At 39.0% G+C, this 16,509-nt stretch overlaps 1 protein-coding gene across 1 annotated transcript in view; it reads left to right on the top strand.

The window, feature by feature from the left end:
- LOC122792425 (protein disulfide-isomerase A6-like) overlaps positions 1 to 16,509 on the top strand; it is a 907,246-nt gene that overhangs the window by 734,144 nt on the left and 156,593 nt on the right. The window contains exon 10 of the mRNA XM_044060214.1: positions 11,375 to 11,447. Within this exon, the coding sequence (XP_043916149.1) occupies positions 11,375 to 11,447 (73 nt within the window). The remainder of the gene's footprint in view (positions 1 to 11,374; positions 11,448 to 16,509) is intronic.

Here is a 16,509-nt window from a genome sequence, read left to right as displayed (position 1 = left end):
ATACAAATTCAGATTACCTTAAATGTATTTAAAACAAGTTTGAAAGAACACCTACTACAAAATAATTTATGTCACTGCTACAGAAGTAACAGGTGAATGTGGAAACTCAAACATAAGCCTGCAAGAATGTATTTGTCTCAGGTAACAAATCTGCAAGATCAGGTCATATCATATACATTAAACATATGGACATATATTGTTAAATACATATTAAACTTAAAATAACAGACATTGTTTTCTTTTTATAACCATTATGTTTAATTGTTGCTCAAATGTGTGCAATTAATTAATGGTTAATAATTCTTTGCAGTAATAATCTGTATCATGTTTGCTGTGATTTCCTGTTTTGTTTGCATGTCACATGCCTCTTTTGGGGCTGACAAGGACTGAAAGACCAGTTCACTTACCAGGTTACCAAATGGGAATGAAAAAAATAAGAAATATAAATAATCCATAACATTGTAAGAAAGTGTGACTGAATATTTTATATTTTAGTATATTAGAATTAAGAGCAAAATAAAAATGAAATTATTTCACATCATTTCTGTTTGCTTTTCCTTCATAATTTACTCCTGCCCCCCCCCCCCCATATACATACATATAAAAAACACATATATAATAATTTGGACACCAGAAACACAGAAACAAATGTTAGATAAAGAGACTAAGGCAGTCTAGTCTGCCAGCTCCTCCTTCTTATAAGGCCCACTTCAAGTCCTACCTTTGAATAATGCTGATGAATACTTTAACTCAATATTCCTCCAAGTACTTGACAGGCTCACTCCTCCCTGACATAGGGAAGTCAAAGCCAAACAGGCCAGATGGCTAACCAACTCTTCCAAACAATTTATGAAAGCTAGGGACAAGGCCTGGAAATTATGCCACACAAATAAAAAAGTTTCACTCAATACAAACAGAGTAATAAAGTAAAGCAACTTGTTATCAAAAGCAAACAGGACCACTACATTACCCTGCAAAAGGACCATAAGCAAAGTCTAAGAAGTTTTGGAATTCCATTAACTCTCTACTAAACCCAGGCAAAAGCACAAATCCTTCCCCTGATCCAGACATTGCCCCAGCTGAAATTGCTTCTTTTTTACTCCTTCTTTAAATACAGCATAGACAACCTCACTGCCAACTTCCCACAAATCAACCCACCTCCCCCAGACCCATCTGCCACACTAAGACCAAACTTCCACCTCTCACCCATATCTACCTCCACCATAAAAACCTTCTGCTTAAACTTAAACTTAAACCTGGATCTAATGCTCCAGACAACCTACCACCAGAATTTCTCTGTATATCAGCAGATGCCATAGCCTATCCTATCAGTATACTTCTAAACAAATCTAGTCAAGACTCAGTTTATTCCCACCATCTGGAAAAGGCATTTATCCTCCATCTCCACAAAGGGGGTAACAATAATGATGTATCTAACTTCCAACCAATTGCCATCCTCTCTCCCATCTCCAAGATACTGGAAAAATGCATCCACAAGCAACTACTTGGTTACCTCCTACACCACAACATCATCTCCCCAACCCAACATGGATTTAGGCCTAGTCATAGCACTACAACCACCCTTATATCCTTCCTGGACTCAATTAATCATGCTTGCAATTCAGGTAACTTTGTCTCTTCACTATTTCTTGACCTTTCCAAGGCCTTTGACATTACCCACTTCTCCTGTCCAAACTCTCCAACTTAGGTACTTTTGTCACTACCATAAACTGGCTTTCCAACTACCTTACTGGGAGACAACAAGCAACCAGGTGGCACCAATCTTTCTCTCCTTTCCTTAACATCAGTACTGGACTACCACAAGGGTCCATACTAGGTCCACTGCTTTTTAGCAATGATTTCCATACCAGTATAGCCCAAGCTACTGTCATCCAATATGCAGATGACTCTACCATCAACTGCATGGCCAAGTCCACTTCAGAACTGCTTACACTCACCCAAAATGCCTTCACTTCCACTAAAACCTTTGTGTTGTAATTAATAAGCCAGACTAGAAGCATGTTAGATTGTATAACTTAGACTCCTCAACAGAGGCTGGAAATTGTGTTTAAATTGTATTATGTTAAAACTGCTCGTGTTACTTCCTTTGGAGCTTTTCTCCCCGGGCCTCCGGTGAAAATGGACATGTATCCAGTCAGACTATCCCAGTCAACAAATGTAAAATAAATAAACAAATAAATAAAACCTGGATGTATAATAACTATTCGGCTCTAAACGCTAATAAAACCAAACCCATGTTATTCACTATCAAAAAAACATATACTCCAACCCAAAAATGAATTTGTCATTAACTCTCTCAACAACACTTGCATTGCAGTAGTCCCATATACCAAACTTTTAGGTGTCATCGTAGACAAAAGCCTAACTTTTGACCAGCACATAAACACAAATATCAAAAAAGCATATAAAAAAATTAGGCCTCCTTTACCGGCATAAATACTTCCTCACCTATGCAACAAGACTATCCCTGGTCTCTTCCTTTCTACTACCATCCTTGCTCTATGGTACACCTCTCTTTACTAATATACTATCCTCTCTTAAATCTAAGCTAGATTCACGCTACAACAAAATTGTTAAATTTGTAACCACCACCAAACACTCCTCTCACCACTGTCTGTCACTCACTCCAATGTCTAAACTAGCTAGAGCTTCCCCAACATCTAACATACCTGCAGCTAACAATAGCTCATAATCTAATATACAAGCCATCTAGCTGCTTCCCTCTCCTCTCTCTTCACCATATATCACCCAAATAGATCTCCGCGATCGGTCAAGTCAGATGTTCCTAAATGTAGAAAACCCTAACCTCTCTGCCAGTCAAATGTGCTACACATATACCATCACCAAACTGAGAATGAGTGGAACAGGAATAGAAACTGTCTGTGGTATGATAGAGATGCCTTTAATGATTAATGTCTTTTTGTTTAATGGTCGCCCATATTTACAAATCTCGGGTGTAGCCATGGGGACTCCCATGAACGTGTAAAGAACTTGTACAAGCATAATGTTCTTTTTTACCAATGTTTTGTGGATGACTGTTTTTTAATTTGGAGAGGTGATTGAAATGGTCTCACTGATTTTGTTCAATATCTAAACAGTAGTACAACATTTTTAGAGTTTAAAATGGATTATTCTGAACAGCACATAAGTTATTTAGATGTGTTGTTATATAAAAAAGGAGAAACACTTGAAACTACTGTATATAGAAAGGAAGTACAAGTTAATAGATATACTCATGCTATGAGTATGCATTCTAAGCATGTATTTTGAGGCATAATAAAGAGTCAGTTGTTAAGAATCTTCTTCTTCTTTTGGCTTTTCCCGGTTAGGGGTCGGCACAGCGGATCACCTGTTTCCATTTCTTCCTCTCCTCTGCATCTTGCTCTGTCACACCAACCACCTGCATGTCCTCTCTAACCACATCCATAAACTTTATCTTAGGCCTTCCTCTTTTCCTCTTACCTGGCAGCTCCATCCTTAGCATCCTTTTCCCAATATACCCATCATCCCTCCTCAGCACATGTCCAAACCAATGCAATCTTGCCTCTCTGACTTTGTCTCCAAACCGTCCAACCTGAGCTGACCCTCTAATATACTGATTCCTAATCCTGTCCATCCTTGACACACCCAATACAAATCTTAACATCTTTAACTCTGCCGCTTCCAGCTCTGACTCCTGCCTTTTTGTCAATGCCACCGTCTCCAACCCATACAACATAGCTGGTCTCACTACCCTCTCATAGACCTTTCCTTTCACTCTTACTGGTACTCATCTGTCAGAAATCACTCCTGACACTCTTCTCCACCCACTCCACCCTGCCTGTACTCTCTTCTTCACCTCTCTTCCACACTCGCCATTACTCTGAACTGTTGATCCCAAGTATTTAAACTCATCCACCTTCGCCAACTCTACTCCATGCATCCTCACCATTCCTCTATCCTCCCTTTTATTCACACACTTATATTCCATCTTAGTCCAGCTGACCTTCATTCCTCTCCTCTCTAGAGCATATCTCCACCTCTCCAGGGTCTCCTCAACCTGGTCCCTACTCTCACTACATATCACAATGTCATCTGCAAACATTATAGTCCACGGGGACTCCTGTCTGATCTCACCTGTGAACCTGTCCATCACCACTGCAAATAAGAAAGGGCTCAGAGCTAATCCTTGATGTAATCCCACCTCCACCTTAAATGCATCTGTCACTCCCACTGCAGATCTCACCACTGTCACACTACCCTTGTACATATCCTGTACCACTCATACATACTTCTCTGCCACTCCCGACTTCCTCATACAGTACCACAATTCCTCTCTAGGCACCCTATCATATGCTTTCTCTAAGTTCACAAAGACACAATGCAACTCCTTCTGACTTTCTCTGTACTTCTCCATCAACACTCTCAGAGCAAACATCGCATCTGTAGTGCTTTTTCCTGGCATGAAACCATACTGCTGATCACTAATCATCACCTCTCTTCTTAACCTAGCTTCCACTACCCTTTCCCATAATTTCATGCTGTGACTGATCAGTTTTATCCCTCTGTAGTTACTACAGCTCTGCACATCACCCTTATTTTTAAAAATCAGTAACAAAACACCTTTTCTCCACTCCTCAGGCATCCTCTCACTTTCCAAGATTTTATTAAACAGTCTGGTTAACAATTCCACTGCCATTTCTCCAAAACACCTCCAGGCTTCCACATGTATGTCACCTGGACCAACAGCCTTTCCATTCTTCATCCTCTTCATAGCTATCCTTATTTCCGCCTTGCTAATCCATTGCACTTCCCGATTCACTATCCCCACATCATCCAGCCTTCTTTCTCTCATTCTCTTCATACAGCAGCCCCTCAAAGTACTCCTTCCATCTGTTCAACACATTCTCCTCGCTAGTGAGTACGTTTCCCTCATTATCCTTTATCACCCTTACCTGCTGCACATCTTTACTAGCTCGGTCCCTCTGTCTAGCCAATTGGTACAGGTCCTTTTTCTCCCTCCTTAGTGTCCAACCTTTCATACAACTCTCTATACGCCTTATCCTTAGCCACCTCTGACTTTACTATGCAGCACATCTCCTTATACTCCTGTCTACTCATCATCTCTCTGACAATCCCACTTCTTCTTCACCAACCTCTTTCTCCGTATACTCTCCTGTACTTCTTCATTCCACCACCAGCTCTCCTTGTCCTCCTTCCTCTTTCCAGATGTCACACCAAGCACCTTTCTAGCCATCTCTCTTACTAGCTCTGCTGTAGTTACCCAGCTATTTGGTAACACTTCACGGCCACCCAGTGCCTGTCTTAACTCTTCCCTGAACTCCACCTCACAATTACCCTTTTTCAATTTCCACCATTTGATCCTTGGTGCTGCCCTCACACTCCTCCTCCTCCTCTTCTTGATCAACAACGTCATCCTACAAACCACCATTCTATGCTGCCTAACTACACTTTCTCCGGTCACCACTTTACAGTCTCCAATCTCCTTCAAACTGCCCCATCTGCATAGGATATAATCCACCTGTGTGCATCTCCTCCACTCTTGTATGTCACCCTATGCTCCTCCCTCTTGTTAAAATACGTATTCACCACAGCCATGTCCATCCTTTTCACAAAATCTACTACCATCTGACCTTCTGCATTCCTTTGCTTAGCACCATACCTACCCTTCACTTCCTCATCCCCTCTGTTCCCTTCACCAACATGCCCATTGAAATCTGCTCCAATCACCACTCTCTCACCCGTGGGTACAGTCATCACCACTTCATCCAACTCACTCCAAAATTTTTCTTTCTCATCCATCGCACAACCAACTTGCGGAGCATATGCACTAACAACATTCATCATTACACCATTAATTTCCAGCTTCATAAACATCACTCTATCCAACACTCTTTTCACCTCCAAAACACTCTTGGTATACCGTTCCTTCAGGATAACCCCTATCCCATTTCTCCTCCCATCCACACTATGATAGAACAACTTGAACCCACCTCCAATACACCTGGCCTTACTTCCCTTCCACCTGGTGTCTTGTACACACAATAAATCAACCTTCCTTGTGTCCATCATATCAGCTAGCTCTCTCCCTATACCAGTCATGCTGCCAACATTCAAAGTTTCTACCCTCACTACCACACTCCTAACCTTTCTCCTCTCTTTCTGCCTTCAGGCATGCCTTCCCCCTCTTCTTCGCCTTCTCCTCCTTCGGCCAACAGTAGCCCAATTTCCGCCAGCACCCTGTCGGCTAACAGTAATGGTGGCGGTCATTGTTAACCCAGGCCTTGACCAATCCAGTATGTAAATCTGTATTGGTTTCTGCATATCTCATTTAGCAGATGTTTTAAGCCAGATGCCCTTCCTGACGCAACCCTCCTCATTTATCCGGGCTTGGGACCAGCACAAAGAAATGCACTGGCTTGTGCATCCCCAGTGGCTGGGTTAGTCAATTGTTAAGAATAAGTAGACTAAATACAGATATAATAAAATATTAGCACAAGAACGTAAGGACAGGGGATATAATGATGCCCTTATATACACTAGTATGGATGAAATATTAGGACAGATATAGTAGAACCACCTATATTTAGTGATATCACACAGATGAACATGGAAAATCATGAAAATGCTTGGATATGTCACCACCCAGAGCAATATAACAAAAGACATAGAAAAAAATAATACGAAAAAAATGGCAGATTTTAACATCAATGCCAGAACTAATACCCATCCTAGGAGACAAACCAAAGTTTGCATATAGGAATTGTTTAAGTTTTTCAGAGAATTATGTTACAAAGATTTTAGATTAAATAGAAAAGCGACAAATATATCAAGTAGAAGTGGTATAATACTGTGCCATAACTGCAGTTGTTGTAACAACATATGTAGTAATATAGAATTTAAGCATCCTACAAGCAAAGAAATATATATAAGATAGAATGCCATGCAACTTGTAATACTGAATTGATTGTTTATTTGGCTACTTGTATACAATGTGAAAGTTTCTATGTGGGAAAATGTTGAAGATGTTTAAAAGATTGCATAACTGAACACAAATCAGAAGTAAGAAAAACGATTATAACTAATGTATTAGCCAAACATCATAAAGATAGGGGGCTGACACGTGTTTAAATTTAAAGTACTACAGCTACTATATAGAGACGTGAGGGGTGGGAATATTAATAACAAACTTGAAATAGCAGGATATAAATGGATAACCATGTTAGAAGCGGATAGGTACCCGGGACTTAATAATTTAGTAAGTGTAAAATCTATATTGATAACTAAGCAGAAGCAGTACAAATAATAGATATATATAAAAAAATATATGGAATTGCCAATAGATTTCTTATGTAGTTTATATCTTCCTAATTTTACGTACACATTTTTAGATCTATTATATAGGTAGAATACATTATAAATTTTGTAGTTGAGTAATTTATGTTGAACTGATTTTATGTTAAATTGAAAGTGTTTTTTTATTGGTTGGTTGTGTCATGTGTTTCATTGAACTGACTATTTAAAATGTATTTTTTAAATGGATTAAATATACTGATAAAGGGTGTTACCCGAAAGCTTTATTCTGTCTTATGTGAATAAATCAAGTGTTTGAGTGTTTTTCATCAGAAATACAGATCCTCAGGAGAAGTAAAAGTATCTGTTGATTCATTAGTGTTCCTTCATTTAAAATTGCTGTATTCTGCATTCATGTTGTCTAAGTTTCACAGAGATAGTCTGGAAAAAAGTAAGATATTCCTTTGCTAGGTACTCCATATTACCTGCCAAATCAAACCCCAACCCTACCCATACCTTTCTTTTTTTTTTTTTGACTAGCTGGGGAAACCCAAATTATCCTTCATTTAGATCCCCCCAAATCAGATAACTCTAAGTAGCCATTTCACTATCCTGCTTACCATACACCAAGATGATGACTACATCACATTCTACCCCTATACTAGCCGTTGCCAGCCTGTTAGCACTAAGTACCCTTAGGCATTGTACAAACTGCCCCGTGCTCACTGTCAACCATTTAATGCTACCCCTACACTGATTCTACACGTGAGAGGTGCAGTTATCTATTCAATGAAGGGGCTAACTTCTCATCTAAATATACTGTAAGGCTCCCTACTGAAATGTTGACACTGAAAAAAAAAACTGCAGTAGAAAAGCGAAACTCAAACATCCCTTTTCTCCATTAAACTTGTTTTCTACAGGGGAACAAGCCCCCTGCACCCCCAGCATGCGGGGGGCAAGCCTGTCATATACCCCAAACTCATACATACCAACACTGAGATTGTCATACCTTGAAGAAAAGAGAATATTCTAAGAAATTGCCATCTGAGATTTGGTAAATGCAAGTCTGTTTTTTCAGCCATTCGGCCTCCATTATTTTGGGTCTTGCTGAAGCAGTTCTCAACATTTCAAATGATCACCATACTGTCAATACCTACCAGGTTGTCAGCATCAAAATTTTCACACCTCCGTGCCACTTACTAAATAATAAGCCTTCCTATGCTAAAGTACAGAAATCTCTCCAAAAATATCAAAAGCCATAGAAGCACAAACTGAATACAGTATGCCATCAGCATAACAAAGATACTTCATTATTTGCACATTCTAAACCTACCAACCTGCTACTACAAGCTCTTCTATTAAGATTCATCCTGCTAGTACGCTAATGCCTTTAAGGTCTCCCTGGCTAGTAAATTCACATGAAAATGTCCTAGTCATAAATGTCTGCATAGTAAGACACACAGATACACCACTCATTAGGGTGGATAAGGAAAGTGTGACAGTAAGCTGCCTCTCTGGTGCCACAATTCATCATGTTACCAGATAACTCACCCTTTTACCCCATGTACACATAGAAGATGGCTGTTGCACATGTAGGTTTGAATGACTTGAGCCACACATTCTTGAATTATATATAGGCAGATATGGTAGAGCTCTCTGAGTAGGCATTCTAAACTGTTATGCAGCTGGTCTTGAGCAGCATCCTACCCTCAATGAGAATTATGTCACAAGGCTGACAAAAATAATTGCCTTTAACGATTGACCAAGTTTCTGGAGTCATTCCAAGGGGACCCAGTAAGTTGTCTGCCTGGATGGACATTGTTGACAGGCCATCCTGCTTTGCTAGATATGTACTGCACCTTTCTCTTCATGGCTTCTGCATACTGGCTAAAACTTTTTCGGCCAATGTACTGTCTTTTTATGCAACATCCATCAATTAGACATACCAATGTGGCAAATTCTAATTCAGTCTACATCAAAGCAACACCACTTAATATGAGTTTAAATAAAAAGATCTTGGACTCTAGGCCTTTCTTACCAACTTGCACATCTCTGTCTGTATTTTTACTAAAACTTGGTTAGAGTGTATTGAAAACACTCCCTGTTTACCTAGGTTCAGTGATGACCATTCATTCAGATCCAACAGAAGCTGTGTGTGTCTCTGTATTTATCTGTGACCCAGACAGCTCATACCAAATTCCACGTATAATGAACTTTGAACTGATTAAGGTCCTGGTCATCCTAAACAAATCCAGCTGTCATATTATTGTGAATTATATGTCATCTTCTGTGTTCTCACTTATTGTGATTTATATCTAAATTACTTGGAAATTATATCTCTGTATACTGCTTCTAGTTTAATTTAGCCACCCTTCCAACAGCAGGAACCCATATACTACAATTCTTAAGTATACACAGTGTTTCATTCATTTTATGAAGGACAATTCCCTATAGTGAACAATATACACCCCACTACTAACACCTACAACTGGCTATGTGCCTCCCTTTCTCTGATTAAGCCCCACAAGGAGGATTTTAACTTATCTTTTAAAGCTAATATAGTTCACCTCTGAAATCCTGCAACATTCAGGGAATATTCCAAAGCAGTCCTCCTGCTCCTGTTGGACTTCCTAAAAAAATGTCAAAGTGGCACCCCCCCCATTAAACCCATTGCCATAGCTGATGAGTTTAACTTGTATTTCTACTCTCACCTTGACAACCGCATAGAAGCATACATTTCTATATGCCACATGATTATGGCTGGTTAAGTTTGCCAATGACTGCAAATTGTATGCCATTTTCCCTTACCCTTTCTGCAGACAAATCCTTAAATGCAAGTTTGATCAAAATAATGGTTGGTGTATCAACCATGGGCTAAACCTTAATGTAAAAAAAATGTGTGATTCTGTTTCGTAAGTAAGAGGCTGAGTGTTTTTGTTTGCTAAGAATTTTCTAGCATATACAATATTTAAATAACCCCCTTAAATCAACTCAGTCTTCAGGGACGTGCGACACTTTCTTCACAACGATCTGTTCTTTGACCATCATTTGCCAGTCATAGTCATGAAATCCATCAGCTTGGCACAGCTAATTTCTATAGGCATATCCTCCAAGAATATTCCTCACTCATCTGACCAATTCTACAGTTCTACAATGCAGTACTCCCTTCAGTTTCCACCTCTCAAAGTATCTTGTCTACATATAACATTTATGTAAGACTAGCAACATCATACCTATCTGCACCAAGGACCTTAGCCTTCATCAACATATAAGTAGAAGCTACTTAAGTGATAGACCTCAAACTGAAGCATAAGCCACTAGTTGCCACAATCAGCTGCAAGCAGTGATCAGAGAAGTCTATGAGGTCAGAAGAGACTCGGCTGAAGACCTGGAAGTTGACTGGAGAGAAAACACAAGAGTTCAAAGGAATTACTGAGGTCTCTAGCACCTCTAGAGGAAGAAGACATAGATAAAGTTGAAGAATAATGGCAGTGCCTTAAAACATGTGTGAGGACTAGAGAACATGCATCTGTTTCTATTAGTGTACATCTGTATATGCAGTTCTGGGACTTTGAGACCTAGCTATCAGATTTTCCTGCCCAACCTCAGCAGCAGTGCTTTTACCCAGTGCAGTATATAAAAATTGATGTAAATGGCGGATGCATCACCATTCCCTTATTGGCATAAGAGTGCCTACCACCAAACGTCTTCACCCTTAACTTGCCCTGTGTACCCCAGTCTCAGATCTACATTCTGACTATTAGGAAAGGCCAGCTGTAGCATGAGCACATTGAAGTGAAGAGTCATGCTGTTAGCAGTAGGGTTTTAAAAATAGTAATGCAACTCTACTGTTTCTACATAGTTTCATGCACTGTGATGCAGTGGATACCAAACAGTCCGTGTTACCCAATCTGTAATTCTTTATAGGCACATTAAGTCAAACACTTGAGACATTTATATTAGTCAATAGGATTCAGTGGGGTCTATAATGTTTACTAATATGTGTGTTTATCATTATATTATACTTATATTTGTTTTCTTTTCTTTTTTCTCCAAACAGAGGTCCATGAAAGACATGAGTGCATTAATGCCCTGAAAATTCTGGCTAGAAAGTTCAAAAAGAAGGACTGGGGGTAAGAAAATACTTTTTCTGTGTACAGATAAATCAGCATTTTACAGACTGACAGTATTTTATAACACTAAAGTTGAAGTTGAGATTTAATAGACATAAATGGCATTCTGCTGGGATATAATCATTTTGGACAGTCATGTGAAGAAAATCTAGTTAGATGCTATATCTGTCTGTGTAAGCAAAATCTACACGGTATGCCAAGGGGTTTGACACAAGAGAGATTCAACAAGTGAAATTTGAGAGCTGGAGTCTCACTGTAGTCATAAGAAAGTATAAGGCATTTTCGGATTCTTACAGTGATGAGTAATGCAAAGATAAATGGGATATCGTTCAAGTGCTCATGTAGAGAGAGACTGTATCAGTAGATGGAGCAGCGAAGCACCCACATGTGGGAAACAATAGTATCACGATATAAGGGTAGAGAAGACTGACTTCAAAATGGGATTCAGACAGTAGTAGCACAATTGTAATCTACATAAAAACTTTCAAACAACAGAAATGTAACACAAGCAGCCAGGACTGAAAAATTCACTTCTCCATATCCCACACAAAGCAGTTTATTATGGGATGTTGTTGTGTCTTTTGGCTTTTCCCGGTTAGGGGTCGCCACAGTGGAACTCTCATCCGCTAATGATTGGCAGTAGGTTTTTACATGCCGAGTTGCCAGCCCTGACGCACAACCTTCAACGAAGGTACGCCCATTCACGCATGTGTCCACACAGTAGACGCTCTAGCTGAGAATTAAACAGGACAACGTCTTACTGTGAGGCGACAACACTACCGCAGCACCACCTTATGGGATACACATATAAAAAAATGTAAATTCGTCCTAATAAATACAGAACTTCATCAGAATACATATTTACAAATACACTCACCTTATATACACTTGTGCACAGCTCTGATTAACATTCATTACTCAGTTAACCAGCTCATTGAACAATCAATTGTCATCATCATCATCATCTTCTTTCGACTGTTCCCATTAGGGATTGCCACAGCAGATCATCTGTTTTCATTTCTTCCTGTCCTCTGCATCTTGCTCTGTCACACCAACGACCTGCATGTCCTCTCTCACCACATCCATAAACCTTTATCTTAGGCCTTCCTCTTTTCCTGTTACCTAGTAGCTTCATCCTTAGCATATTTTTCCCAATATACTCAGCATCCCTCCTCAGCACATGTCCAAACCAATGTACTCTTGCCTCTCTGGCTCTGTCTCCAAACCTTCCAAACTGGGCTGGCCCTCTAATATACTTATTCCTAATCCTGTCCACCCTCGTCACACCCAGTGCAAATCTTAATATCTTTAACTTTGCCACATCCAGCTCTAACTACTGCCTTTTTGTCAATGCCATTGTCTCCAACCCATATAACATAGCTGCTCTCACTACCCTCTTGTAGACCTTCCCTTTCACTCTTACTGGTACTCGTCTGCCACAAATCACTTCTGACACTCTTCACCACCCACTCCATCCTGCCTGTACTCTCTTCTTCACCTCTCTTCCACACTCACCATTACTCTGCACTATTGATCCCAATTATTTAAACTCATCCACCTTCGCCACCTCTACTCCTTGCATTCTCACCATTCCTCTATCCTCCCTCTCATTCACACACATATATTCTGTCTTAGTCCTGCTGACCTTCATTCCTCTTCTCTCTAGAGGATATCTCCACCTCTCCAGGGTCTCCTCCACCTGTTCCCTACTCTCACTACAGATCACAATGTCATCTGCAAACATCATAGTCCATGTGTCTGATCTCGTCTATCAACCTGTCCATCAACATTGCAAATAAGAAAGGGCTCAGAGCTGATTCTTGATGTAATCCCACCTCCACCTAAAACGCATCTGTCACTCCCACTGCAGACCTCACCGCTATCACACTACCCTCGTACATATCCTGTACCACTCTTACATACTTCTCTGACACTCCTGACTTCCTCATACAATACCACAACTCCTCTCTAGGCACCCTGTTATATGCGTTCTCTAAGTCTACAAAAACACAATGCAGCAATCAATTGTATGAAACAAAATTGTGTTAAAAAAGGTTGTAGAATCACAATATGAAAAGGTATAAGAAACTTTAAAAATTATTTTTACGTACATAATTATTTATGTATAAGTAGTTTTTTAAAGTTTCTTATACCTTTTCATATTATGCATCTACCATCGTTTTTAACACAATTTTATTTGTTTCATTCAATTGATTGCTTAATGAGCTGGTTAATTGAGTAATGGACGTTAACAGAGACATGTATGAGTGTACATAAGGTGGGTGTTTTTGTAAATATGTATTCTGATGAAGTCCTGTATTTATTAGGGTGATAGCGCTCAATTTACATTCTTTATATGTGTATTCTGTAATAAACTGCTTCATGTGGGATATGGATATGTGAATTCTTGGATCTTGGCTTGTGTTACATTTCTGTTGTTTGTAAGTTGTATTAGTAATGCTACACTCAAGTGTTTTTTGTTACATAAAAACTTTGTAAAATATGTAACAGAAAACTACACTGTGAAACTGCATTTATGAGATGTAGCAGTGAAGGGAGAGTTACGTTATGTATGTGCTCTTGCATGTAAAATAAAAATATGTTTGAAAACTGTAATGTTATTCTCTAGCAATTGTGTGCTATTTCTGTAGTTACAGGAAAGACCTAATAGTGTCAGTGCAGTGAACTCTTAAAACAGTTAGCCAGTTAGGAAATTCTTAAGCTTAAAGTTATAAAAATAGCTAGAAACTAAATCCAGTATGTAATATCCATTTAACTAGACTTTCTGGCAATGTTACTGAATGTCAGAAACTGAATGTATGATCCTGGTTCATGTGGAATATAAACAGTAAGTTAAAACTTGCATTGAACTGAAACGTATGTAAAGTTAGTCCTGCTTAGACCTTGGGATGACCTATATAAGGGATGTCTGCAAACCACCTTATACAATCGTTTGTATTTAGTGCAGCGAGTGTTAAGTATTCTTTCAGGTACGGACAACTGGGGTATTCGGCATAGCTTAGTTAAAGGTTTTCTTTAAGGTTCCTGTCTGTGCAGCTAATTAATATTTTTACCATTCTTTTTGCAACTATCTTTACCTCAACATATTTGCATCAACACTGTCTTACATTTCATTGTCTAAGGAAAGTTTTTATTTATTAATTTTAAGACACATTTTTATTTATTCATTTTTAAACATGGTCACGGACACCCTTAAGAATGACGCTACCTTTGTAAGATAATCCTTATTTACTCAGAAGTACACAGGACAAAAGTTTCTCTCTAGTATGCCCTCTATTTAAAACTGCTGTAGGTGAGAGAGCCTTCTCTAGAATGAGACCTAATACCTGGAAACACCTGCCTACAGACATCAAAAATCTAGAAACCAAAGCTTCAAAGCTCTACTTAAACAGCATCTCTTTACTGAATCTACCTGCAACTGTTACCATGACAATACTTAGGTAAATTATCATCCTATAATCATGAATACTAAAATACAGTTACTAAACTTTTCTCATCCTCTTAATATGTCATCATAAACAAATATTTCACTTGTATATAGGAGTTTATGTGTTTATGGTTGCACTGTATTTTATGTATATCTTTGCTTGCATTTTGTGTGTGTGTGTGTGTGTGTGTGTGTGTGTGTGTATACATATATATATTTTTTTCTCAATGCACTCTGACTAGATCTTGTAATGTTACCCTATCTGCATTCAATCTTACTATGTTCTGACTCTTGCTAAGTACTCATTTTGAATATAATACTGTTGCCTGACAAACAGTGATGTATTTTCTGCTTTTTTGAGCTCGGATTGTGGCTTAAAAAGAGTCAACAGACCAGTCCACTTACCCGGTGAACAAAGAGTAAATAAATATGATCTTGTGGCTGGTATTTAGTTATGTTTTATTAATCATTTGAGAGCAGGGTATTTTTAGCACGGTAGGTTGTTAGTTATCTGCCTCTATTTGTTCAGATTGCTCTGCATATTACTATGTTGTGTTTATTGTTAATTTATTTGGCTCTAGATCAAGAATGGCAGAAGTAACTGGTGTGTTGGTCCCATGCCATATCTAGGATGGATGTGGCAGTACTACCTTGCCAGGATGAAAGCTGTGAGGAATTGAAGAATTCTGCTAGCCTTTCCTGGGATTTGTGTGTGTGTGTGCATGTGTGTGTGTGTGTGTGTGTGTGTGTGTGTGTGTGTGTGTGTGTGTGTGTGTGTGTGTGTGTGTGTGTGTGTGTGTGTGTGTGTGTGTGTGTGTGTGTGTGTGTATGTGTGGTGAATAAGAGACACTGAAAGACACTGGTATTCACAAATCTTAAAATGAGAACATGACTAGTGATGCTAGGCCAAAGAGTCAACTTGGTAATTGGTCAATTTGTTGCCATAGTCTAGATGTGGATTTTGGAGGCCCATACTCAGGACAGTAGTATATATGCTGTGTAGTCTGTTGAGGCCAATTGCATTTGGAGAATAGCTTAAATTGATTAGTGAATCAGATTTGTGTACACTTTTTTTGCATTAACCATCTGGACACCTATAGTGTGACTGAAATGACCATCCCACTCCTGTTTGGAGCAGCAAGCATAGTAGGTCCATGGGCGTAAGCTGCTGTCCTCACATGTTGAATGTGACACCTCATTGGGAGTGATGGGATTTAAACCCTATCTATACCTATTTGGTTGCAGAAAGTGGAATAAATGGGAATGTAAAGAAACCAGCAAAACACAAGTGAAGAACCAGAAACATCCAAGACACACTGTAATCACCAAACGTAAAAACTTTTTAATACGAAGCTTTCAGGTCTACACCCTTCATCAGCATACAACTCAATGTCTATTCATCACATTTAAATGGAGAAACATTACAGTCACATGAACAAACCAGCCATACAAAAGAAACTAATTAACATATCTCATTAAAAAATTGTTTAAAACCACATGTAAAAAGTGTAAAATACTAAACATTTTCCCTCTGTTTTTTAACTAATATTGGCTTCAGACTTACTTTATTATTCAAACCATACATTTTATCCGCCTGAAGTCGTATAATCCATT

The sequence above is a fragment of the Protopterus annectens genome, chromosome 1.part2 (genome assembly GCF_019279795.1).
Source record: "Protopterus annectens isolate FY-2018-M chromosome 1.part2, PAN1.0, whole genome shotgun sequence".
Classification (NCBI taxonomy): Eukaryota; Metazoa; Chordata; order Ceratodontiformes; family Protopteridae; genus Protopterus; species Protopterus annectens.
The sequence above is the reverse complement of the archived record's forward strand: the minus strand, read 5'-3'. Positions and strand labels throughout refer to the sequence as shown.